The sequence below is a fragment of the Stegodyphus dumicola genome, chromosome 9 (assembly GCF_044657685.1).
Source record: "Stegodyphus dumicola isolate Sdum_Otavi_A_Nest chromosome 9, ASM4465768v1".
Taxonomy (NCBI): domain Eukaryota; kingdom Metazoa; phylum Arthropoda; class Arachnida; order Araneae; family Eresidae; genus Stegodyphus; species Stegodyphus dumicola.
Genome location: NC_140776.1, coordinates 79721782 through 79748252, shown reverse-complemented (window position 1 = coordinate 79748252; position 26471 = coordinate 79721782). Strand labels below are relative to the sequence as shown.

Genomic DNA, 26471 nt, shown 5'->3' with positions numbered 1-26471 from the left:
ACCCACTCTCTGTTTACTCTTTGGTGATTTATCTTGGCGACTGCCACTTGTGGATGAAATTTTTTCTTATTTTCAAAACGTTTACTGTCGTCAAACCTTGGCTTACCTTCCGCTACAATCCTGCAAAACTGTCCGCTCGGCTTTTGGCTATTTTATAATGTACGCAGATTTTCTGAAACCCTCCTACTGTCAAACTTTATCATGAGCTTCAAATAAGTTCACGAGCGCGCTCGGGTTACTCAGTCAAAAAAAAAAAAAAAAAAAAAAAAAAAAAAAAAATCATTGGTTTGCAGCAATAACCTAAGCGGCATAATTCGGATGCTCTCATCTACATTGATTTCTTTTTCCATACGATAAACTTACCAGTTATTTATTATTTTCTCAATATAAATTCAGTCAGTTTTTCGACCTTAATTTGGTATCTACTAAACAGTTCTGCCTCTAGTTTAGCCATATCTTTCACCACGGGAAATGCTTTTACCAGGGTAGTTTTAAACACTTCGAAGTTTCACTCAACAAAAATTTGCCGATGCTCTTGCATCAGCTCAATGCCTGTCCGGCGGTAGCTTTGGTAACCTCTTCTATTTCCTCAACTAGTTAAAGCAAGAAATGCGAATCCAGTTGTTATGAAAAGTTCATCATTACAGAATTTCCACCATGGAAGGTGACTGCCGGTTTCGTTGATATACGCATCGTATCTACGATAAATCCCAATCCTTCTATGGAACTTATTGCTGCTGATGGAGCCTGTGATGCTGGGAGGGCAGGCTGAAAGTTGCGTTGCGTTAAGCCACAGTCCAAGATTTTGGTTCGGCGCCAGTATAAAGTTTGGCTTGCTTTGGTAGCATAACCTAAAATCAAACTCTAACAGACGTTAAGCGAATTATAGCTATATCTAGATAGAGTCTTAAGAAGTCGGAAGTAACAGTCTTAAGGCTATAGAGTCTTAAGAGGGTTTTAAAACAGACCTTTTTTATTAAATCTGAACTGGAATATAAATCCACGACTAGTAATTACAATTCATCCAACCACTTTCGGCGATGTAATTTAAAGTAACGGCAAATTCAAATTTAAAATTAAGCTAGTAATCAAAGACTACACAATTCAGTTTTAATACTAAGTTGGCTGACAAATGTAACCTGCATCATAAGTATTTAATTGTCGGCACTATAATACAAAGTGGATGGATGAAATTTTAACTCAACTACCAGAAAACCCTAGTAGTAACGTAGCCTCGAAAGGCAGAAACACGCCCTGTATTACAATTTCGGCATACAATTCAACAGTTTCGGCTTAAATACCTTAAACTAATTTGAAGTAGGGAAACGGAAGAGAGAAGTGTCAGTATAAATCTAATTCATAATAAATGTTTAAATTAACATAAAGGAAAGTTATAGAATAAGCTAATAAATTGTTATTTATTCAGCTGAATTGCTTATAATAATAAAATTTTTCTTAGTTCTTTTTTTGCAACTAAATGGAAATTATACCAGAAATATATATTGGGTCTCGGAAAAAGTCCCTGGCGCTTTTGGAGTAAAATTTAAATAGTTTTCTTATTGCGGAAAATAGAATTATTAAACCAAATATGCCCCATTATTATTGACAATATTTCGCTATCTTTCGGGTAGAGCCATGGTGCAATCAAGGAAGAACTTTTGTGGTTTACGGATGAAAAACTGCGTCAAGTGGTTTTCGCAGGTCTCTTTCAAACCAGCCAAATTCCCATGAGAGATTTCGGAAGTGTTTTTATAGGAAGTTTCTTCAGAGATCGGAACAAGTGATAGTACGATGGTTCTATGTCTGGACTATACGGTGGATTCATCTTAAATTCCAATTCAAGCTCGCGCAGTTTTTGACGGGTATCAAAGAAGAGTGTGGTCGGCCGCTGTCATGATGGAAGACAACACCTTTCCTATTATTCAGTTCGGGTCGATTTCTTTCAATTCCTTAGCGTAACCTCTTTAGTTGTTCACAGTAGAGTTGAGAATTAATTGCCTGTAGTATTCTGTATTGTAAAGTAGCTCATGATGGAATCGTGGCTAATGCGTTTTGTAGCCAGCTTTGTGTAAATGGTTCAAAACAGATTCGTGGTCAATGCTCAGCTCCATTCTAATGTTAGCATTGCTGATGTGCTTATCTAGATTGAATATTTCATGAATTTCATCAGCTTTCCAGTGATTCGATGACCAGAGCGTGACTCATCTTTTATGTCAAAATTACCAAAGTGAAAGCAAGCGAAACATATCTGCGCACAAGATTTTATGAGGTACCTTCACCGTTACACAGCGCAAATTTTTTCACAAGCCTGCGCAGCGTTCTGCCCTTTGTAGTAATAATACTGCAAAATATAGCGCAATTTTCCCTTAATTTTCTCCACTGTCAAACACACTCAACATCACAACATTTCATCCAGTGTACCACTTTCGATGTTCATACACTCATGGTTACGCTCGAAGAATCATCTTTTCAACGAGGATTTAGCGGTGTCGCTGCATTTCATTTCAATTGCCATTGATGCCATCTATCCGAAAAAACGCCATGAACTTTTCCCAGACTCAATATATTAAAGAAGCCTGATTTCATTTGCATAAACAAGTTCAATTGCATCAGTTGTGATTCTGTCACATAAATCTATAAATTCATCTTAACTGAAGAATGTAGTGCTGACCGAATAGGTGGCTGGGAAAGATTATTAACAAAACAAGGCAGTAGGCCATGTAGCATCCAGAATGAAACACAGCATAAAAAAATAATTAAATATGTTGTTTTAAAATGTGCTTTTTGAAGTATCTCAGAGCTGAAAGTTAAAAAACATAATTTTTTTAAACAAATTTCTGATTTGTAGTAGCTAATTTAGTGCTGCTCCTAATCGTTCACAAGTAGCAAATGCCTCACTTGCCTTTCTTTTTCTGAGATTTGAATGGAAAAAAAAATGAAAGGGACATTAAAGAAAAATATTTATAAGAAAACTTGAAAATGTCATTGAGTTGAAATTGGTAAAACTAGGTTACAGTTTTTTGCTTTCGGCACTTATTATTTTTTTAATAATGATCTTTAATCTCAAAGTACTTAACTTTTTTTCTCTTTTTTCTTTTTTTGACAGCACATGGCTAATCAGCTTTCGCTAAATCCGGAGCTGACGTGTGCTACTGAGTTTCGAGCATCTTCGAAAGGTTAAATAGGTGTAATGAAGAATATGAGATTTTAGTGTGTGTAGTTGTACAGAACGATTCCCAGAGCCTACCCAAATAGCGAAAATCGCATTCAAAAGATTCAAAGGTAGATTGTCATGATATTAATCGTTTCATTAATAAATACACTGTTTCCAAGACAAAATTTACCTGCATGTCCTTTTGAATTCTGTCACTTTCTTCTTTAGAGAGATCTGCATAGCTAGATATTTTTACCAAAGGCTGCACGAACTTACTATTCGGAGATACTTCTTTCAATCTGCTTTTGCAGAACCTTGTTAAATCTGGGTATATTCCTTCTTCTCCGCTTCTGAAATAATAATTAACTATCATGATAAAAAATTCGTAATGTTAAATTTTCACAGTAATGTTATGAACCACAATTAGGGTACTGACAATTAAGTGAAAGCAAATTTACTTTTAGCCCCTGTAAAAGATCAGACACTTTTGTGAATTTGGTGTATATTTATTTCTAGCCGGGATGTTTGCATACCTTTTATTCTGAATAGCTTGTAAAATCGGAAGAATCAGTTGGCAATCTGGTGAATAACTCTAGTAAATATTCATATAATAAGGATACTAATTTCAAAATTTTCTGAAATTTTATTACTTATTTGATAACTTTAAAAAATCTTTCAAATTTTCGGTTTAGAGTACACACACACATATACATATATATCAAGAGATTTTTATGCATGTTAAGTACTTGAAAGAGAAACTTGAAAATACGTTTCCCTCTTTGCAAGAACGGTATATGTAAATTCAAGAATCTGAGACGTTAACAAGTCAATCAGACTCAGAAGACAGGCAAGAAGCCAGAGAGATCGGGTTCAAGAAATCGACAGTAAGTTGCAGGCCTTAAAATACATGCATGTAATCGTAGAATCTGTATTACTTGGGCTTGTATCAAGCGAGATCTGTGCGAAGCGAGCTGTCAGCCAATTAAAGAAAGCATCGTAAAAATAAAGAAACATACGAAAATGTACTCTTATCAATATAATTTGTCCTCCATATCATGCATTAGGTAAAAGGTATGGTTTTCATGCATTAAAGATTAAAAAGCACACTTACTGCCAGTTAATCCATAAATATGTTTCAAAGGTTATAATGATGACCACTCAAGATGATTTTCGAAATGGATAACGAAGATAGAAACTGGATAGAAAAGAGAACGAAAATCTCAAAGTTTGAGTGACAAAGAAATCATTAGCAGCTTATATCTGGAGAAAAATAAAAATTACAATGATGAATGTAGTGGTAAGGATGACAACGAAACGGAAACGGACGATGTGAAAATTAGCCTCGGTTCATGTTTAATTTGGTCATGGCGAAGCACACAAGAGCTATCTCCCTGGAAAAAAAGGATTTAATCGATGACATTTAAAGAGAAACTAGCTGGTATTCACTTTATACATGAGGAAAATTATGGCAGTTTTCATGCTGCCATCCCATTCGCTAGGATTTGAACCGGGCTCGAGCTATCATTTTTAACGCTTATAATTGTGGTTTGGAGAAAACTTTCTCGAATTACGAGAATTACGAGAAATTGTATTATCATCGATTGCAGCGTAAGATACAGAGCACACAGAGCAGAAAGTAATCTTCAAGAACTAAACTCTGAAATCAAAGATTGACTGAAATGGCATTTCCTATTACGATCAGGAAATTAAAGACACATAAAATATCCAATATTTTTCGGAAGCTATTAGAGATTCTGATATATAACAATCTCTCCAAACAGCGAATAAAGAAAATTTGAAGAGTGCTGTCCTGAGCGCCATAAAAGTGAAGACTGCGCAGAAAGTGTGTAGAAGAGTTTAAGATCTGTATGAGGTATCAAAGAGAGGAAGGTGAGGAGTCAAGACCCATGATTGGAGCTGATGAAAAAACAGGAGGCAGTGAGAAAAGACGCAAGGGAACAATAATTATAAATTGTGCTGGAGTAGAGCAGGGGAGGACATTTACGGTTACTAGGGAAATTTCGTCTATGTAAAAGACTCTACGTAAAGGTAATAAAAATCAAACGAATGAGTATCAGTTAGAGAAAACAAAAAACTCAGCTGCCGGTGTTCAACAAATATTGCCGCTGAATGCTAGGAATCGCGGACTGTATGATGAAGAGGAAATATATGAATCTCATTGTCGCATGATTGCAGACAGCCGTGCTAACGTAACTGTTTTGAGAGATGATATAGCCCGACAAATGGAAAGAAACCTTCCGTATACGGCACCATCTTTATAAATTGTGAAGAGAGAAATAATGGCAGTGTACAGAAAAACGAGTACTTCCTTATTATAATGTTCCGTAATTTTTAAAAGCCAAACTGGTGTCAGGATTATAGCCATATTTACTTATAACAAACTTTTTATGGTTACCATGTTTCCGAAATTGTTTTTAGTATCACAACAGAAGGATTTCCTCGACCCAAAGAAATTTGCCACATCAATTCCACAAAGATAAGACTCATGATGACAGCGATGCATGCATCATCTTTTATTCCGCCAGTTAACAGAGCGCCACATTCTTTCAAAAGTTTGTGTTATAATCAATGAATAAAATTGATGGTTCACAGTAAAATGTCTCTAACCTGTTTTCTTTCATGCATCACATAATTAAATTACCCCTATTCGTTGCCCTGTGTTGGCAACACGTGTTTGGATATTATCGCCTTTAGAATTTGGCCGAAAAACAAATTGCCCTTCAAAAATAGTATATTATGATGATACCAAGTGTCATGACAAAAATTATACTGTATGTTCATTATAATAAATACCTATATTAAATAAACATTTCACTTGATCAAATGATATTCTGAACTGCTGTATTTTATTTTGAAACACGATTATAAACACCTGCTTTTTTAAGTTTCTCTGTTTTATATGCTCGCTAACAATCTGAATAAATCATCGATCCCTTTTGTACATAATCGACGACAGTTTGCATGAGTGTGGTTTGTATTTGGAAATTGAGATAGAAAGAGATCACCGGTTTCTCCGCATAGCTTGTCAAATATCCAGTATTATAAAAGAATAATGCTCTCTTTGCTTTTACTCGTATGACCAGACTAATGTTTATAGCGCAATTTTGAGGGCCAACTACAATACGCATGTTTGTTTGTCGGATTAGCCCTTTGCGGCTCAGTGTTCCACTACATGGAACACCCAAATTGAATCGCTTCTGAAACCTTTAAATTCAACCGTAAATAGATAAAAATGCCTTTATAATATACGTTGAACTTTTCTTTTTAAACAGTAGATAGCAGCATATCACAAGGAGACACAGAATTTTCATTTATTATGTGTTATTAAAATCTACTTTTTTTCAAGTAATTTTCTCTATTTTTTTAATGATATAAAAAATTTTATTTGGGGGAAAAATTAGGCATAATTTTGCTGGCTGTACTCCAAATTATTTGTTCTATATATATTTTTTAATCTTTCATACAAAAACCATACGCAAAATCATTGAATAAAACCGGGTGTTCCATTAGCGGGAACACTGCGCCTTTAGCGATCTCATGCTGTTACGAATCAGAACATCTGTGCTTAGGAGAGAACATCCGTTGTTTTCGTTTTCTGTTTCCGTTGATTTTTTTGGGGGAGGGAATGAATTCAAACAAAGCAGCATTGAGGGGTGAGGTGTGTTTTGCGTTATGAAAGCTCTAATAATGGCATCTCGAATTTTTTGGGAGTAGTTTTTTTTTTTTTTAGGCGGAAATATTATTAGTAGCTTGACTCATCTTTACTTAGACCTGTGCGCATTTTTTGCTGTCGCTTTTTAATCTCATTCCCGTTTATTTTCAATAATTGTATAGATATTTTTCGTGTATGTATATATTATGGGATTATTTTTCTTTATTGTTAATATTAATCATAGTTAATTATTTTAATCGTAGTTGGTTTGTGCTTCCATCAAAAAGGTGCGATTTGCTTTGAACAATTTCACGAAAGAAAGAAGAAGAACGAAGCTAAGAAATAGGAAAATTTGTAAATATTTTTGTATATAGGAAGGACTTGTGTATATAGATATTTATCTCATTTATCTGTATATATTCAAGAATATTGTGTATATCCAGGAAACCATGTATACAGCCATAATACAGAGTTTTTTCATTCTTATACAAACGCTTCTACTCATTTTCGTGCTTCACTGCAATGCTCGCTTAGTCGCACTTTTAAAAGCTCTGGCGGCGCAGTGTTCCACCTCATGGAACACCCACAGAATTAAAACGGTAAATGCAATTTTTACAAAATTTTACCTGTATAGTCCTTTAGGACTAAATACACTGCATACAACTTTTTTTGTTGAAATTCCGACGTTAACGTATAGTGCGCCGCAAAGGGTTAGAGGCAGAAAATACAGCTATAATGTAATATACGAATGTGCTGCAACCCTCCAGGCCAATAATAATCGGCCTCATGGTTAACACAGCACACCCAACACAGATTAAACCAAAAATACATCTGTGCTTAGTGCAGATGTATCTGTGCTGTGCATCTGTGCTGTGAAAACATAAAACTGTTGCCATTTATAAAATTAATCAAATCTTTTGCAAATCTAAACTTTTTCCTGCGGCAAGAGAATTCCTTTATGCTACCATGTTTTCCCCTAATATGTCGCAATAGTAGCGCGCAGTCTTCGAAGAAATGTCGTGAACTGCCTTCAACACTATAAAAGCTACAAAGGCTATTATTTTGCAAACTGAATCTTTTTAAGGTACGCCGAAAAGCGCCGGTGCTAGTAATATTTGATTGCAATCAAAATCACATATCATTCTCTTATTTTTAGAAAGTTCAAAGTTCAACAAATAATCTTTCCTTTTTCCTGAAATGCTCTATTTCTCTTTCCAGCAATAATATAGGAATCCTTGATTTTACCAATAACAATTCTTTTTTATGCCTGAATATCGAGCCCATCCCCGACATTACCCATTGCAGGCTTTTTGGACAGTATGCCGGCCCTCTCATTGCCAATAACACCAATATAGGCTTTCACCCAGTTCCTTTTCACTACATGTATCTCCTCACCTTTTACAAGGAGATCTTTTATATATGAGACCGAAACATTAGTGCTTTCAGCATCTGCTAGTGCTTCCAAGCCAGATAATAAGTCTGTATATATATATTAATACATTTTACAGTCGGGGGTTTATAAATCTATTTAAGAACAAATATGATAGCAACTAATTCGGCTTGAAAAACCGAATTTTAAGGCTTAAGTCTAATTTTGCCACCGTCTATTTCTATACCAAACCAGGCTCGGTTATTCGGAAATTTGTACACATATACTGCACAAATTCCATTGTCATAACCCGAACCGTCAGTAAATACAGGTATATCCAGTTCACCTAACCAAACGTCTGATATTTCACTGCTTTTCTTAATTCAGGATGTATACTATTAATATTAAAGACAGAAAAACATGCATAATATGCATCTGACAATTGACAATTAAAAGCAGTATACGGACATCCGGGCGGCTTACACAGACTATTCGGGTATTGTCCGAATCTCGCAATTGTCCAGAAAAACGCCCTAAAATAGAAAGGTAGAATATTGCCATACAAGGGCTGGTTGCATCGTACATGAAACCTTTTGTTGATACTTGTTTACATACATGAGACGAAGGATAATTGATACACATATTAGATAAGCATACTGATTCATAATAGATAAACATACGTGATTCATAATAGATAAACATACATGATACATAATCACACAACTGAATTGCTCCGTACCATACATACGATTATTGACACTGATTCTAATACATGGCACATAATCAATGCTACTGAATTGTTCCGTGCCGTATATGCAGTTACTGTTTTACACAATTTCTTTATTACATGCAAATACTGAATTATACAAATCAAGCTTAGTGTGTTGTGTATGTGATCTGATCGCTTTGTGTGTAATTTGGACATAGCGTGTGTTAGTTCACACTGAACGGGTCATACTTTACTTGCATACATGGGGGCATATAATGGGCATAGGCATGCATACATGATGCATATAATAAAAGACAAACATACATAATACATAATAGATAAACTTACAAAATAGCTAAAGATACATAATAGATAAATATACATAATGCATAATCGTACAACTAGATTGTTCTATGTACATACAATTACTGATACTGATTCCTAATAGAATAATATTCATGATACATAATCATATTCTGAATTGTTGCGTGCCATACGTACACTGCGAAAAAAATGGGGAGGACAGTTATTTCCCGTTCTACTGGGCCGATTGACGAAATTCAACTTGCATTTTTCATGTCTCGAAAGCACGACTTAGAATATGTATTAGATTTATATAAAGCATTGTTCTAATATCGGTATTTTGACACAAAACCAGACCTTTTTCTGAAATAGGATGACAGTTTTTTTCCACATTTCAATTCTACGACACAAATTTTAGCTCCTCAATGTTAATTGAGTTTGGTATATATTAATAAATATCTATTTTTTTATTAAATTTATTTGATTCTTCCTTTCACATTTCGAAATTTAGGTTCATTTCAAATAACATTCGCCCATTTTTTATGATTAATTTTTAAAATTTGTATTTTTAAATGATTTTTTAAAATTTTTCGAAAAACATTTTGAATTATAACCTATAAAAGTTTTACCATCATCTTAAAGTAGGTGTACCTGCAACAAATTAGAATTTTTTATTCAAAATTTCCGAAGATATACGTGAATTTATATATTGGTCCGTTTGGAAATTTGGCATATTTGTTGAAAGCGATAATAACATCAAATGTGGTTTAGGAACATTGTTAAAATTATTTGAAAGTATGAACGATGTGACTTTTTTCCGCTCATCCACAATGTAAAGAGGTTTTTTCTGCTCCTGCACAATGGAAGGGAAAGAAAAATAGGTTGCTATACATTAAGAAGTTCGCCAAGTGAATTAGTCTTGGCGCAAACTGAAAAAAATGCGCCAAGTTAAATTTTTTAATTTCTCCGTAAATTTTGCACCAAATTTTATAAAAGTTAATATTTAGCCATAATTTGGATCATAAAATCGAAATATGGAAAAAAAAGGTATGTTATTTCAGAAAAAGTCCCATTTCATGTCAAAATACATATGCTAGAGAAATGGTATATATAAATCTAATATATATCCTAAGTCGTGATTTCAAGACATGAAAAACGCAATTTAAATTTCCTCAATCGGCGCAGTAGAACTGGATATATAGAACTGTCCTCCTCTTTTTTTTTTTTTTTTTTCGCAGTGCACCTTTACTGAATTACATACAGGTGCTGAATTATACAAATCAAACTTAGTGTGTCGTGCGTGTGATCTGATCACTTTGGGTGTAACATGGGCATGGCGTGTGTAAAACCCTTATCACATACGATATTTGTTGCCGGAATAAAACGTTTGGTGGAACAGTTCTGAGAAATGCTCTTTGGCGAAATAGGGTTACCATCTTCAGTTGGTAAACAGGCTGAAAGCCAAACAAGAATCAGTTATCGCCCAGATTGGCGAAAGTGACGTTTCCTTTCAAGTAACGTTTGCTTCTTCGTGTTGTTTTGTATCGCTCACACTCTTTTCGTTTTAAACTTTATTGTTAGTAATGGAAGGTAATAGAAAGATGATTGCTATCAAGTTAATCACTTTGATCTCCACTCCGGCACTTCAAGTAACAGATAAACGCACTTCTGGTTATAGCAATGAATTACATCAGTAATAGCCAAATTCTGTATACACTAAGAATAGTTTAAAACTTGTGCTGGATAAGTCTATTTATCAGACATTACTTATGTGTATTTTCTGATTACTGTTCCGTCCATTCAAACAAACAAACAGACAAAAAAAAAAAAAAAAAAAAAAAAAAAAAACCTTCTATGACAAAAATCTATACGGCTGATATTTACATCCTTACAGCCAGCAGATACTATTCAGCAAAATGAAGATCAAATAAAGCATATGAATGCATGAGCAATCAAACATCTGCGAGTTGTTTACTGTCCCATAGAACACTCTGTAATATACCTAAAACACATTAATTATACCACCTCTAGAAATTAGGTGGTGCACATCATGAGTTTGTTTTATGTGATTATGGCAAAGCCTCGAGGGATATCTGCCTAACAGGAAGGATTCCTTTGTAGAAGATTTTTTAAAACTGGCTCGTATATCAGTTACAAATGGGGAAAACCAAGAAAACGCCCATGTAGCCAGCCCGTTCGCTGCATTCTAACCTGAGACAGAACTAACAGTGTTCAACGACGCTTTGACCACTAGTAGCCCGTGCACATAACTGGAAAGTACAATTCATAATGTAAACACACATGAAGGTGATAATCAGTTGTGCATTGTTTTAAGTAATCAAATGTTATAAATGCACAACTGTTATATTTCTTATTATTTATTAGTCATGTTTATATTACGTAGATCATACATACGATATAATTATGAATTAACCCAATAACAAAATGTGTACACTCTTTAGCACTCAAATGCTCATCAATTATTTTTCAACTGATTATTGCATATCCATAATAATTTGCAAAGAACTGATGACTACAGTTGCTGCCAATTACATGATCATTATATGAATTAAAAGTAACTTCAAATAAACTTTTTGGCAATGTTCATTTTTGTATTCATACATACATATATATACACATCTAATAAGTCATATATTTACATACAGATAGAGAGATGCGATGCTTTAGAAGTTGTTGATACATATTTATTAGTATTAATGTAATGAATAAGATTTATATTAATGAATGTATGTACAAATGTTTTTCATGATGCATAATAATAAATCCATAAATTTCGAATGTTTCAATATGTAGCATTTACAATAAAAGTATAGTTTCTAATGTATTTATAATCCAAAAAGTATTTCATTAATAACATGAAAATAATAGACAAATGTAATGAGTGTTCTCATTATTACATAAGCTATGCTTTTCTTTTTTTATGCATCTTTTATTCTGTTTAAAATGTGTCACTGATTATGCAATTAACAATTTAAAAGATAAGTAATTAAGAGAAAAGCCGCGCATATACAAACGGATTTAAAAAAATTATTCAACTTAAATTTAAGAAATAAAATTCTATTATATAACAGTGATAATACACGATCAGCACGAAATACGACAAATTTGGCGAACATTTGGCGACGAACAATTTGTAAACAAATCCGAATTACAAGAACGTCGTAAAATACAGTCAACTCTGAAATTTCCACGATTATATATTTAATGAATATATAAACATTTTAAAAATGACTCCGGCAGTTATATTACAACAAAACAGCAATAATTAAATCGGTCTCTATTTCCACCGTCCATGATTTCACAGTGAGAGCCATCGCCATATTGAAAGTTACCCGTGATCCTTCAGAAGCAGAACTTTCGTCTGATTGGTTGAACGTTCGAGGAACACGTCTCCAGCCGGAACATTTTCGGAAAAGTTTTAAAATGTTGCTCGTAGCCGAGACATGTTCCTCCTAGCTAGACGAAACATTTCTCGGAAGCCTCCCGCTTAAAGCAGTACTACTAGAATCTCGTTTCTCGGAAATGTCCCGTGTAGCCGCGCGCGTCCCTAGAAGTGATAGCCTCTTTAGTTCACACTCAGGTGAATTATGTGCAGCAAAACCTCTGCAGCAAAACCTATATGCTGTATTATATGCAGGGAAATCTAAATAATAAAATCAACATTTTGTGAACGTAATTTGAATTTATAATAATAAAAAGAACAAAATATCGAAAGGGGCGGCATACCAGCCAATATGCAAACGACTTCCGTCGAGACTGTTTTACAGCATCTGATTAGTAGCAACAGCCAGGGTCGTTGTATATTGTATCTAACTTACTTCTGATTCGCTGCAGGTCCGCGGTCCTGGAAGTCCAAGCCCCTACACCATATAATGTAACAGGAGTAAATAACTGTTTTGTAAATTAATCTAATAATGTTACTTTTTGGGGCTAATGACTCAGCTAGAAATTTCTTTTATAATACATCAGAATAGAGTTAGTTCTTTTATAAATGTTGGTAAAATGTTCTTCAAAATTCAGTTTACAATCGAAAAAAACATCTAGATATTTAAGATTTTCAACACATTTAATTCTAAAAACACCTTCATATTTTAGTTGTGGTGGTCTAGGTTCTTTTTTTCACCAATTTTCCTTCTTTAATATTAACAAGAAATTAGTTTTTGTAAATTTAATCTCAGCGTTTCTTTTTCTATCCATATTCTTAGACCTTATATGGCAAATAAAAAGTTTCTCTAATTTCTCGAAAGAGTTTTCACGAATCACATATAAAATGTCATTAGCATAACATAGAACTCTTACACCATTTGTGAACTCTTTCTTTAACAATACTTTACGGTGTTCTAAAGCAATCGAGCAATGCAGGAACCCTGTGGGGCATCCTTTGTAAACCACTCTTTCAATACAACTATCCTTATTAGATCCGTAAATAACTTCCCTTTCATTAAAATAACTAAGAAAGATTCTATAAATATTTTTGCGTATACCAAAATCAATAAGGATTCAGAGCAAAGATATCCATCCGATAGAATCAAAGGATAAAAGATGACCACTTGTTCAGGGCATATGCTTACGCACGGGCCCACGGTCAAGAAAGCAGATTTCGAGGCACTGCTGGCCTTGGACCGCTAGGGCTGTTGCGCCACTGAGTTTAGTTTTAGTTTAGAGTCAAAGGCTCCCGAGATATCGAAAAAGACCACAGCCACATGGAATTCAGACTTTTGTGAATTAATAATGTCGACAGGATAAAAAAGCACATTTTTTTTGTGGAGCGGCCTGTTGTAAATCTGTATTGTTTTGAAGATAGAAAATCATTCTTTAATAAAACGTAGTACAGAAAAGTACAGTAAGTAACTTATCCAAAACTTTTGCACAAAATTTTAACAAACATATAGGTCTGGTCGCCCCACCAAATTTTGGAATAAACACATCCTGGAAACTTTACACACTTTAGGAAAGCAGCATAAATCAAGGCATTCATTATATAATAACACAAAGAAATCAGAATATTTCCAAAATAAAAATTTTATGTTTTAATTTCGAAAAGTTGTAGCAGTGAATGAATGGTTATGGCTTCCAGACATTTGATGATGATGAATTGCGCTGGCAATTTATCGATAATCTTGGCTCCATTTTCGAAACGGGAGTTGGATAATTTTTGGAAATTTTGGAAAAAATACTTTTATCGAAGCTCCTAAAGCTTCGATAAAAGTATTCCCTAAAGCTTCCCAAAGGCCTGCCTACATCACACAAATATGCCCCTAACGGCCATCAATCATTCATTTATTAATTGCTCTGACGAAATCTATTTTTCGATGTTAATAGCTGCAGTATTAAATTCAACAACCCTATTGAAACTGAACAAAAACATTTATTACATTTACACAGTTACAAACTTGATCATTGATTCAGAGTTACAAGGTATTTCAGGAAAAAGGAAGGGATATTCCCATTATAAGGAAGAAACCGGACATTCATCCGCTTTTATTTAATGCTCTAAGCTCTAACACGAATAAATGAATGCAACTGAACTCTTAGAGTTCGCAACATCAATTACTTTTGAATACTTTTGAGTGATTTCAGAGATACTGCAGTTTAAAGAGAGTTAAGGGAATTACTTCTAGAGTTTATAAGGCAATTCTCCCGCTTTCTTAGCATGCCTTTATGGTGTAATGGTCAGCAGCACTCTCTGAGAGGTCCGAGTCCCGGCGAAGGCACTGCTCATTTTTCTCGTCTCTCAGCATTAAAAATCCTAATGTCTCTACAAGTTCACTTTATAAGTGATATTGGTAATCTACGATGTTTCTCGTGTAAGGAGGATTTAATACGCTTTCTCCTTGAGTTGTTTATAGCTGTTTTTCCTTTGTAATATTATTAAATGCAATCAATTGTTAATTTATTTGTTTCTACCTATCTAGAAGGATTATTTAAAGATATATTCACGAAATCAATACTATATTTACTGTAGATGCTGCTTAATGTGATTACGTTTGTCTGTGATTATTTTGAGAAAGTTAACCGAAAGCCGATGCAACCGGTGCTGCCTCTTCGGGCGCAGAATTAAAGAGGGGTAGGAATTTTAGAATTTATGCGAGCATCGAACAGCCATATTTACAGATGAGATTTCTTTCTTTTTTTAAAAAAATTTAGTGAACGTTCTGGGATGCAGAATTTAGAGGCAGCAAAATTTTTAGAATTAAGGCATCAAAATCTAGGACCAGCAGAGATTGCATCGAGCAGCAAGATGCTTAGCTCGAGCCCTGACCAAATGATATCATTAAGTGATGAGAAAAGTATCTCAAAATATTAATGAAATTTATCTGAAGATTTATAGAACTGGAATGTAAATACTTAATTTAGCGGCATTTTAAGGAGGAAAAAAAGCATTAATAGTTGATTGTCTGTAAATATTGTTACGAAATGTACCGGCGCGGTAAGATGGCTTCCCCGCAAAGCAGGTTCAGGGTTGCCATAAAATAGCAAAGGATGGCAGGGTTGCCACATTTGGCGAGAAATCGCCTATTTGGTGACAATATTGGCGATATGCCATGGACGGATGAAGAACCTTCTGGAACGAATTCTTATCGGTTTAGCCCAGAATGTTCTCGAACACAAGCCATAAACTAGTATATAAACTCTGCTGGTACGCGGAGAGTCAGCAATTAGTGCGAGCGCGAGATAGTCTCGAGTTAGTCAGCTCGTGCGAAGTCGATTGAGTTGACAGTCGGTCAGCGAGTGCCGAGTGGGTCGTCGAGTGCATGGAAAGTGTCCCTTAGTGCATCGTCGAGAGAGTGTGTTGAGCTCCGGGAATGACTAAACCGAAGAGTCGGGAGCTGTGATCTGTGTGTTGTCGAGTGCATGGCGAGTTGTAGCGTGAAGAGTCTCGAGAGTACGTGGAGTTCCGAGAACTACCAAGCAGAGTCGGGAGCTGTACTCTGGTGCTTTGTCGTGAAGCTGTCTTCAACGTGATAGCCTGAAGGCTGTGTCGCTGATTTTTCCAGCGTGTTTATAGTAGATCTTCGACGACTGTAAAAGTGACTTTGGAGCTGCCCTGATTAATATTGGCTAAACAAAGTGTGTTTCGATACTTCATCAAGTGCTGTCGTCATTATTCACTCCAAATCCTCACGAACCCCGTACGAACGTGAAGGAAGAATATAAGTAACAACTGGTGTCAGAAAATGACGTAACAATATTACCTAAAGTTCATTTATGAACTGTTTATATTCATAATCTTTCCGAAAATTATTTGACCGATGCTCTACTTCTAATCCCTCATCTTGTTAGTATTTGTATGAAATCCTCTTATTTCATCACCATCTGCTACAGAAAGTTTATAACGTGATATGCTTGGATTTGTTTCGGAAAGCGACTGAATTACCGTCTATTATTGATGCTGCAACTTGAGAGTTTTTTTTTTTCCCCTCCACCAGTATTCCGTACAAATATTAAATTTCTCACAGTTCATGACATTTAGTTAAAAGGACTTATTTGGGGACATCTCTTTGTCATTTAACAATTTTTATATGATTTAACAATTTAATTTCTGTGGATTTCAGCAAGAAAGTCTGATATAAACTGCTGTTTCGAAGTTTTGTTGAGACATAATAAGAAGTTGCTTCGTATTGTGTTTCAAGAAAATGATATAATCTTTGAAACTTATAATTTCCTGAATATTTTTTTTAAATTTCAAACAATAGGGAAATTAATACAGTTGAACATTACCGATAATATTCGATTATGACAGAGGAAGTTATTATTTTCAATGTCAAAAGATATTCAGATTCGAAATTTTATTTTACAAGTTTCCTTCAAGTTATAAAGAAAATAAACTTTTACGTGATAGAGACAAAGATTCTAATTTGAATTTTATAATATATTGTAAATTTTATTTCACAGTAACGGAAATTAAATTTCATACGATCGTCTTTCATTTGTTTGCTTATCTAAATGCGATATTTCTTCCTTAATACATTTAAATTTATGTCATACATAGTAATTCAGAAATACTGTAGTAAATATTTTAACATTATTAACTACGCCTCTTAGATACAAGTTGATTTTTCATCACATAAGGAATTATACGCTGACATTATTATATCTGAAATATTTTACGGTGCATTTATATATGTTTATTCACTTGTGTAAGCAGTTGCAGTGCATACGGGAATATTTTTAAAAATTTAGTTGTTGGTCCGAATTATTTAATACATAATTTTAAATGGAAAGTTACAAGCATATATCTATATGCTAAATGAAAGCTTATGAGTATATTCAAAATAAGTGCCAGAACCGATACAATTAGTGCGGCCACATCGGATGACATAATTCAGGAGCCGCAAAGTTCCGCAGAATCTTGGCAACAAAATCTAAGAGCGGCAAATTACGCAACAGGCAAGAAAAAGCCTAGCGCTCTAAAATATCACCTATTAGTAAAGCATAAGGTCTTTTTTTCAAATTAAATATGTTATTTGTTTCAAAATCAATTAAATCTTTTTTTTTTTTTTTTTTTTTTTTATCATTTGTAAATCTGTTATCAAATCTGTTATTGGTTTACAAACGAAGAGATTTAAACACAATAAAACGTTTTCGAATTATCATTTTTTTCTTTTTTTTCAAGATGAATCTGACTGATGTAAATTATAAGGCGCTTAATTGATACAAATTAAAATATATTTAATATAACTAATAACGTTTATGAACATTTGCAGTTTTGCTGCACTTAATAGAAAAATGTTTATAGTGCCATGTGTAATGTTAAAAATATATTCCTTTTAATTTATGCTTTCCATTTTTAAACTCGTATAAGGTTTATTCTAAGTTTTAAACAGTTAAATTTGAGTTAAAGCCACTTTCCTGTCGCTTCTAATTTCAGCTGACAAATTTCATGCCAGAATGTGCTTTTAGAATCGCGGTTAAATGCAAATGAAGGAAGAATAATTCAAAGTCGAAGTTCCACTGACTTCATTAGAGAGCCAGAGATTCTGACAAACGCACGTTCGTCTTTTTGGCTATACTCTCTGTAAGTCGTACGCTCAGCCGTATTTCAGGCCCTTGATAGCTTCGCCGTTTCGTTAGCGTTTAAGGGGCCAATTTCTGTAGAATTTTGTTATCTTCGGCTATGTCTTTTAAGTTTAGTTAAGTTTATTTCCTAGTATTCTTGAGTTCAATCTCAAGTAGAGGCTTTTCTGTACGTCCTTGAGAGAGGATCTACTGTGAACTTTATTTTGAGCAATAAAGGGTAATCAACCCTTCTTGAGTTTCTGTCTCCTGAACTACAGCCGATTATTCGCTTACCGGTTCTTAAGGCTCCACACATTTAGCTGTAAATTCTAGGTTGGAACATTACAAACTTTTTTTTTTCTGATTCTTTGCTATTAGAAATACTAACTTCTCTTTCGGAACCTGAAGTTTTCAGATTGCAATAGATTTTATTCATTTTGCTTATACTTTATTTTATTTCGAATTTATCATCCACATCCGCACAGTTATCGCCGGAATATCGCGCAAAGCGCAACGTGTTCGGCTCGATAACCTAAGAGGCACATGACTTTAGAAATGCCGGACGAGTGATTTCCAGAGGAAAGAATCATGATCTGCAGAGGAAGGAGCCGAAAGCATGGGAGGTGTAGAGAGAGGTCAGTCATGAGGATTAGGCGTGACTACTAACAAGAGCAGGAACGCAAAGTCCGGAGGGCGGCGCCAACACCTGAGTCCGGAGCACAGTAGAAAGTAAGCAAAGCTAATTTCAAGTTCATCATACAGCGAAGATAGGAGAAATTTATAAATCCATTTTTATCATCTGTTCGACCATTCCCAGGGCAAGTAAAACTTTTTCCTTTCAGAGATTCTACTTTTTTACATTTTTCCACAAATTCAAGGAACTTGGCAGCAATCAACTGTAAGTTTTTGGTCCATCGCGAAATCCAATTTAGCTGGAGTGCTAGCATCTGAGTGGGATTTTGATGGCCATACTTCTATCTTTCTAGATTTTTTTTTTTTTTTTTTTTTTTTTTTTTTTTTTTTTTTTTAGTCAGTGGAGGCAAATTCTTTGACTGCGGCTTCCGCGCTGAATTCATTTTGTTCTTATCAGAGGTTTCACGAACTTTTGGCCGAAATTCGCCCAACTTCTGTAAGCCCGATTGTAAATTATTTATTGTTATTAGACAAAATATCTATTGAGAAATGGCAACAACTAATCTCTGGATGTCGTTCTATTTATAATTTTTAAAATATATTCAGATGATGTACGCTTGAAATGCATATTGGCACGATGCAGTAAGAACGTCTGTTATGTTATGTACGTTTACGAATACGTTACGTATAGGTTATTAAGTAACGAGTGCGATTTATCTTGAAATTTTTTTTTTTTGGTAATCGTTTATGAGTGATTAATTTAACTACAAAAGGAAGCTGACATAAATCAGACGTGGTATTATTCTGAAACCTAAGCCTAAAGCTACAAGTATTTGCTACACGTAAATAAGATGTTGAAAATTTGAATTTTAAATTATGTGCATTGATTGATGTAATATATTTATTAAAAAATTAATTTTGTTATTTTTTAATTATTTTGGAAAAAGAGTTTAATTTTTTTTTCATTTATTTAAACTTTGAAATATATTCGGAACATCAAACAAACTTATAAAACACCAATAACTGTGTTCTATTAAGTTATCTAATTGGAAGTTAATAATAATAGCATATATATATTTGCATTTTGATAAGTACGAAAATGTCTTTTTTCGGTAAGGCAAAGAAATGCGATTTAAGAATATTAGCTGAAGAATTGGAGAAGATGTAAACGAGAGTCATAAAACGAGCGATTTGAAAAAGATAATTTTGGCTAGCAAAGAGTACGATGAAGAATGCGCCAAAGAATGGATGAACATTATAATAAATGAAAGAAAAGAAAATGAAGAAATTGAAGAACAGAAACGTCAAGAAGAAATTGAAGAACGAAAACGTCAAGAAGAAATTGAAGAACGTAGGCGAAAAGAAGAATATGAGGAACGAAAAGGAAAGTATGAAATGGAATTTGAATTGCAAAAATTACGTATTGAAGCAGAAAGTAGATCTGCAAATTCTGGCACCAATGAAAATGGTATGCACATGAATCCAAAGTTAGAGCTTCATCGTTTGATGCAAAAATTTAAACCTGACGAGAATGATATCAGTTTATATTTAATCATGTTTGAAAGTTTGGCTAAACAAGTTGAAAGACAAGAAAATACATGGGTTATTCAATTGCTTGACTTATTGCCGTATGATGTTGCTCAGTTAATCGCCAGAGAAACGGATGGGATTGCAAACGATTATAAAGAAGTTAAAAGGATCTTATTAAAACGGTACAAGATGACACCTGAAAAATTTCGCCCAAATTTTTTTACGCACAATAAGAGTGTAGGAAACACGTAAAAGAATTTTGCGTATGAGTTAAGAAATTTTTTTAATCAATGGATAAGCGGAATTAAAGTAGATACTTTTGAGAAACTTAGCGACCTTATTGTAGCGGATCAGATAAAACTTAAAAGTGTCTCTAGAAGTAGAAGATCATTTTATTGACGTCTGATCTGATCTGAGTTGATTTCACCAATTGATTTAGTTGAAAAATTAGATGATTATGATACCTTGAAGTCAACTTTCAACAATAAACAACCGCGTAAAGAAGGGTCTTATGACAAACGAAACTCCTTTAAAGATGGTCCAGTTGCTACAATCAACGAAAATAAAAAACTCTATGGTATCACACATAATGAAAAAGGTGAACCAAAATGCTTTAGCTGTGATAATTTTGGACACATTTCAAGGGACTGTTATCTGCCCAAACCAGTAGTAACATGCCGAAAATGTAACAAAACAGGCCATAAATCTAAAAATTGTGTTCCTAAAGCTGAAAATAATCATTCAAATGATAAAAATTATTCTGTTGAGCAAGTTGGCGAAAATTTAGAAGTGAACAATTCATATTTTAAGAAAGCGAAACTGAATAATTCTGAAGAAGTACAGGCTTTAATTCATACGGGGAGTTCTTGTTGTCTCTTAAGGACTTCAGTTGCTCAGAACTTAAAGTGAAACCCGAACCTGCTATGAATGAATTTTATGGTTTTGGAAATCAAAGGGTGCCAGCAGTGACCTCTATAGGAATGATTAAAGCTGATATTGAAGTTGATAATGTAAAAGGCCAAGGCATAAATATATACCTTGTTCCTGATAATGCACAGCCAGTTGATCTAATCATCGGGCGGACATGGCTTGATCGTAAGATTTTAAATTTATCTGTTGAATCACATCGCTATCTTGTTTATCAACAATGAAACAAATAGAACCATCTAAAAACAGCAAGTGTCTCTTAAAAATTTTGTTATATATATTAACAAGTTTTAATAACATACCGTTGGCATAATTAACGAAGGACATTTCTGAAGCCTCTTCCAGTACTTAGTTTGCTTTCGAGATAATAAATTTGAGAATAAAGATTCAGCTTGGGCGTAAAAAGGCAGATGGGTTGACTGAACTATAAAACTATATTTTTACTTAATTAAAAGAATAAAATAACTCGCATAGCATGCAATGCATTAATTTTTTATATCTTATTTCTAGCCTTTTACTTACCTAGTGATACAGGCAAAGCATTTTAGTTTCATTTCATAAAAATAAATAAATAAATAAATAAATCTTAATTGAAAACTAATTAATTTAGCCCGATAATCAGAAATATAATACAAATTTTGGAATTATTATACAATCTTAGTTTATACTTGAACAAAAACTATAATAGTGATCCGAGTTATTCACCTTTCTTGTATTAAACATATAGTGGACCTACGAATTCCAAGGACAGCAAAAAATTTTCATAAAATCGAATTGCCTAAATGAGAAAGAAATTAAAAAGGCCATTAAACTGTTAGGACTAACGCGATAGTTCGTAACATAAATTGGTCTTTGCAAAAACAAGAGTCATTTTTAGCGAAATCTGCCTATAAACATTAAACTAGAATTCTGCTTTCCCCTACGGCATAACTATTTCTCTTGTTTATTACAAGATGGAAAAGAAAAAGTAAATTACAATTTGTCAAATATTCAGTGAATAATTTTTAAATACTGTTTTCTGTACAAAATAATCTAGCACTATTTCTTTATCTTTTCCCCGATTTCATGATTTTACATAAACATGCAAATATACAAATTGAGGATTTTGAAAATTGGTTAAAATATTTTACAAAAAAAAAAAAAAAAAAAAAAAAAAAAACTGAAACCTGCGGTTATCTTGTAATTATTCTTTTCTATGTGCACAAGAAATTAAAGTAAATAATTCTAACCCTTAATTACCATGTGTAGGATATTGAATTTCAATTTTATGTATCAATTAGTAGAATAAGATTTCAATAGAACTTACTCTAGAACTTGCAATATCTTTTCAAGTTGTTTGCTATCACAACAAGTTTCAATGTATTTATAATCAAGCTGATCAATCTGCAAACCGAGTTTTACCATTAAAGGCTTTCGAGAAGCCGAGTGAATCATTTTCCTTTTTTTTTTTATATTGAAATCAAAAAAAAGTCTATAGCGCAGCTATCTTAGCGATATTATCTGCCTTGAGATGAGTGACTAATAAAAGTTTCCCACTTCTTATGTTCCGAATGATCAATACTTGTTGCTATAGCAACACACTAAATTCTGACATTGTACTATAATTGCAATGTACTCTCAAGAAAGTTTAGAAATCGTTTGTGGGTTTATAGTTCTTCGATTATTTTCTTCAGTTATATTCTCTTATATATTGCCTCTTATATATTGCATTTTGTAAATAATTTGATTCTATGAGTAAAAAATCTTTCCTTTTAGGGCTCCGTGCTTTTTTTTGAATCAATAATTTTTAATTAATAATTTTTAAAATTTCTCTTATTCTCGGAATCAATTTACTCGCGGACAAGGATAAGTCCGATATTAAGAAAAAGTTGCAAAATTATTATGTAAATTGCAATCAACTAAATATGTAGTGATTACAAAATATCAATTTGAATGAGATGAGTTTCCAGTTTGCGTGGCTTCAGCCTTTCGTCTGCTTGTAAGGCAGACGAACGGCTGTTTTGTAAAAAATAATAATAATAATAATAATAATAATAATAATAATAATAATAATAATAATAATAATAAAAATCTGAAATGTTTCAGATTTTAAATTACGTCCAAAGGGGCGTTTTTTAACATTTTGTGTGTTACCTTTCTTTGTTAAATATCATGTTCCTCGCACTTAAACCATAAGATCCAGTGCAACAGCAATATCACAAAATAGTTTTAAAACGAGCATATCTTTAGAATTTCCGATACAGAGACTTACGCGCTGGAGATAAAAATGTTTTTTCTGCACAACGTTGCCATTGCTCGCTTTGAAATCCTTGAGTTTGTTAATCAAAAAATCGTCAAAGTTTTAAAAAATAGGAAATCGATCATAAAACAAATTTCAAACTTCAAATTTGGTCTTCCACATGCTCATATTCGTTGGAGGATTACGTTATTCAAAATTCGATGACTCTATGTACCGTTATTTTATGACAATGTGAGAAATATACATACATTTACGCAGATTTTCATTATTTAATTTCTTCAAATATAATGCAGGACTCTAACATTTTATGGCAACAGTTTGAAAAGTGAACCCACATTTATCCGTCCGACGCAAAATGCCAAAACGAAACTAATAGTCCTTCGGGATTCAAATCCCTTTGGACTAATAAATAAATAAAAGCAGTTCTAGTATTGCTGAAGAAGATATGGATAAATCTTCGTAAACAAAGACAAACGTTTAATTTCAGGTTCAAAATATATACTCTACGTGAAAAATCTCAGAATAAGAGGACTTGAAAGCACACTTCGGAAGCAATGACAATGAACTAGCAACATCTAAAAATCAAGATAAAATCACTTTATATATATATATATATATATATATATATATATATAAAGCTAAGAATGGGACCCTCTCTTCGATTTGACTTATCACCCGTCAGCTGAAAAGAGACATTTTGCGAAACAGAAAGGCAGGATTTTCTCTGAGAACAAATCTTGGAATTTTTTTATATCTTCTATGCATATACGGTTTAAATATATTTATTTAAATTAAAAGCTGAACAAAAGTAACAACAGGCTACATACGCCACTGAAACACAATCACAGAATATAATAATGTTGTCAAAAAGTACAAAGAAAATGTGACTACGGAATTATGGAGTTAATACTTCCTTCAATTCTGTTGTCGCTAAAATTAACAAAAGTATGATGAATAATATAGTAAGAAAAACTAAAGTAATTACAAAATGAAAAGCAGTACTTAAATTAAAATTTAAAAAATGTTAAATGCAAATGTGTTATGATAAATGTTCACATGAGTGTCTTACCTTTATGCTGAGCAGTCCTCTTAACTTTTTAAATTTTGCTTTCGGAAGAGCTTTCGTGAAGATATCTGATAAATGATCTTCAGATTTGACACACTTTATAATGACAGATATGTCTTCACACTTTGCACGAGTAAAATGGTAGCGCACATCAGTACATTTTTTGTGTTTGTGAATCACAGGGTTTTTGAGCACCTTAATAGCACTCTGGTTATCCGTGAAGATTACAATACTCTCCTTACACATTTCACTTTCACCCACATCTGCAGAAGTTGGTGTAACCACAAAACTTCTTTCACTGCAGTTGAAGCTGCAACTGGACCATTGCTAAGTTTGTAAACATAACCAGAAGTTGATTTTCTAGCGTCCACATTGTTAACAAAATCTGCATTTAAGTACCCAACAAAATGGCAAGTATCGTTAACTACTGGAGAATAATTGATGGGATAGCTTGCTGTAATTTTCAGGTATTTAAAAATGCGTTCTACAGCATTCTAATGCACTTGGCCAGGATTGGCTTGAAATCTACTAACCATATTTATAGCCAAAGCTGTATTTGAAAGTGTAATAGCAAAGAGCATTAGTGATTGAACAGCTTCTCTGTAAAGAACTGTTTTTCCTTCTCGTAATGGATTGGATTTTAATGATGACTGATTATTGATCTGATGATAAGATTGTACCAGGATCTGCAGGTACAGTATTAGGACTTGCATTTTCTAAGTGAAATCAATTAAGAATAGTCTTTATATAGCTTTCTGAATGTATAAAAATTTGCTTTGTAATGAATTTGCATTCCAAGAAAACATCCTTTTTAACAAATCGCTGCTTCAGACTTCTCCCAAAGATCATCCAAAATTTCAAATAATATTTTGTGTTCTTAAGAAAACAATAAGGATCCACATATAGAATCCACATATAGAATTTAAAATATTTTCTTATTCCCAAAGATACCAATAAAGACACGTGAATAAGAGGCTTAAATCTAAAACTAGTTATGAATTCAAAAAATATCTTGTTCCAACATACAGATGTCTGTCTCAATCCATACAGGGATTTCTTGAGCTGACAGGCTAAAGTTTTTGCATAGTTTAAGAGAAGAGGTTCAGTGAATATTGTTTCATCAATTTCACCGTATAGAAATTCATTTTTATGTCAGTTTGAATGGTTTTCATTTTTACTTCCTTGTACGAAGTAAAAAGGAAGGAAATGCTTGTAATCGCGAAAATTTTCGGGTCTCATATTTCAACGAAAATATCCATTTTCATCGCTATCGAATGCAATTTAAGGATGTGTTTGCGTGACATCTGTACTTAAGGACAGATAATGAAGGACTTTTTCATCCTCCAAAATTATAAAACTGATTTAAAATGAATTCTGAAGAGATTTTGGTTAATCTTCGCATTATAGTAACTTGGCGATTTTTTGGCGAAAATTTGGGACCAACCCTGCTACAGCAACCTCCTATTTTTTTTTTTTTTTTTTTTTTTTTTTTTTTTTTTTTTAAATCAACAATTTTTTCCAACAATCTGCTAGCCGAATTACGCTTATGCTAGAACTTTTATGGAACAAAAGTGTGCTTAATCATGACGAAGATTACTTGCGAAATTGGGAGAAAGTGCAGAATCGCTCACTGCTTGCCGCGTTTTTAAGAATTGCACATGCATGTTATCCATGTACACGTCGACCTATTTTCACTTAAAAAAAATCCCAGAATTGTACAAAAATGGCATTGCGCACACTCTTGACTTTATCCATGTACACTGCTAAAGTCCTAGCTAGTAACCTTTATCGCCTAACCGAAATGTCGCCAAACTACCTGTTACCATATTCCGCACTGAAAAAACAAT

At 33.5% G+C, this 26471-nt stretch overlaps 1 protein-coding gene across 2 annotated transcripts in view; it reads right to left on the bottom strand.

Annotated features, from left to right (window-relative positions):
- Positions 1-22823, bottom strand: part of LOC118185373 (uncharacterized) — a 127408-nt gene extending 104585 nt beyond the window's left edge. For both annotated transcript variants that reach the window (XM_085823656.1, XM_085823657.1), the window contains exons 1-2: positions 22626-22823; positions 3345-3504 (exon numbers count right to left, since the gene is read on the bottom strand). In XM_085823656.1, coding sequence (XP_085679782.1) covers positions 3345-3504; positions 22626-22753 — 288 coding nt within the window. In that variant the 5' untranslated portion in view covers positions 22754-22823. The remainder of the gene's footprint in view (positions 1-3344; positions 3505-22625) is intronic.
- Between the last annotated feature and the right edge of the window lie 3648 nt (positions 22824-26471).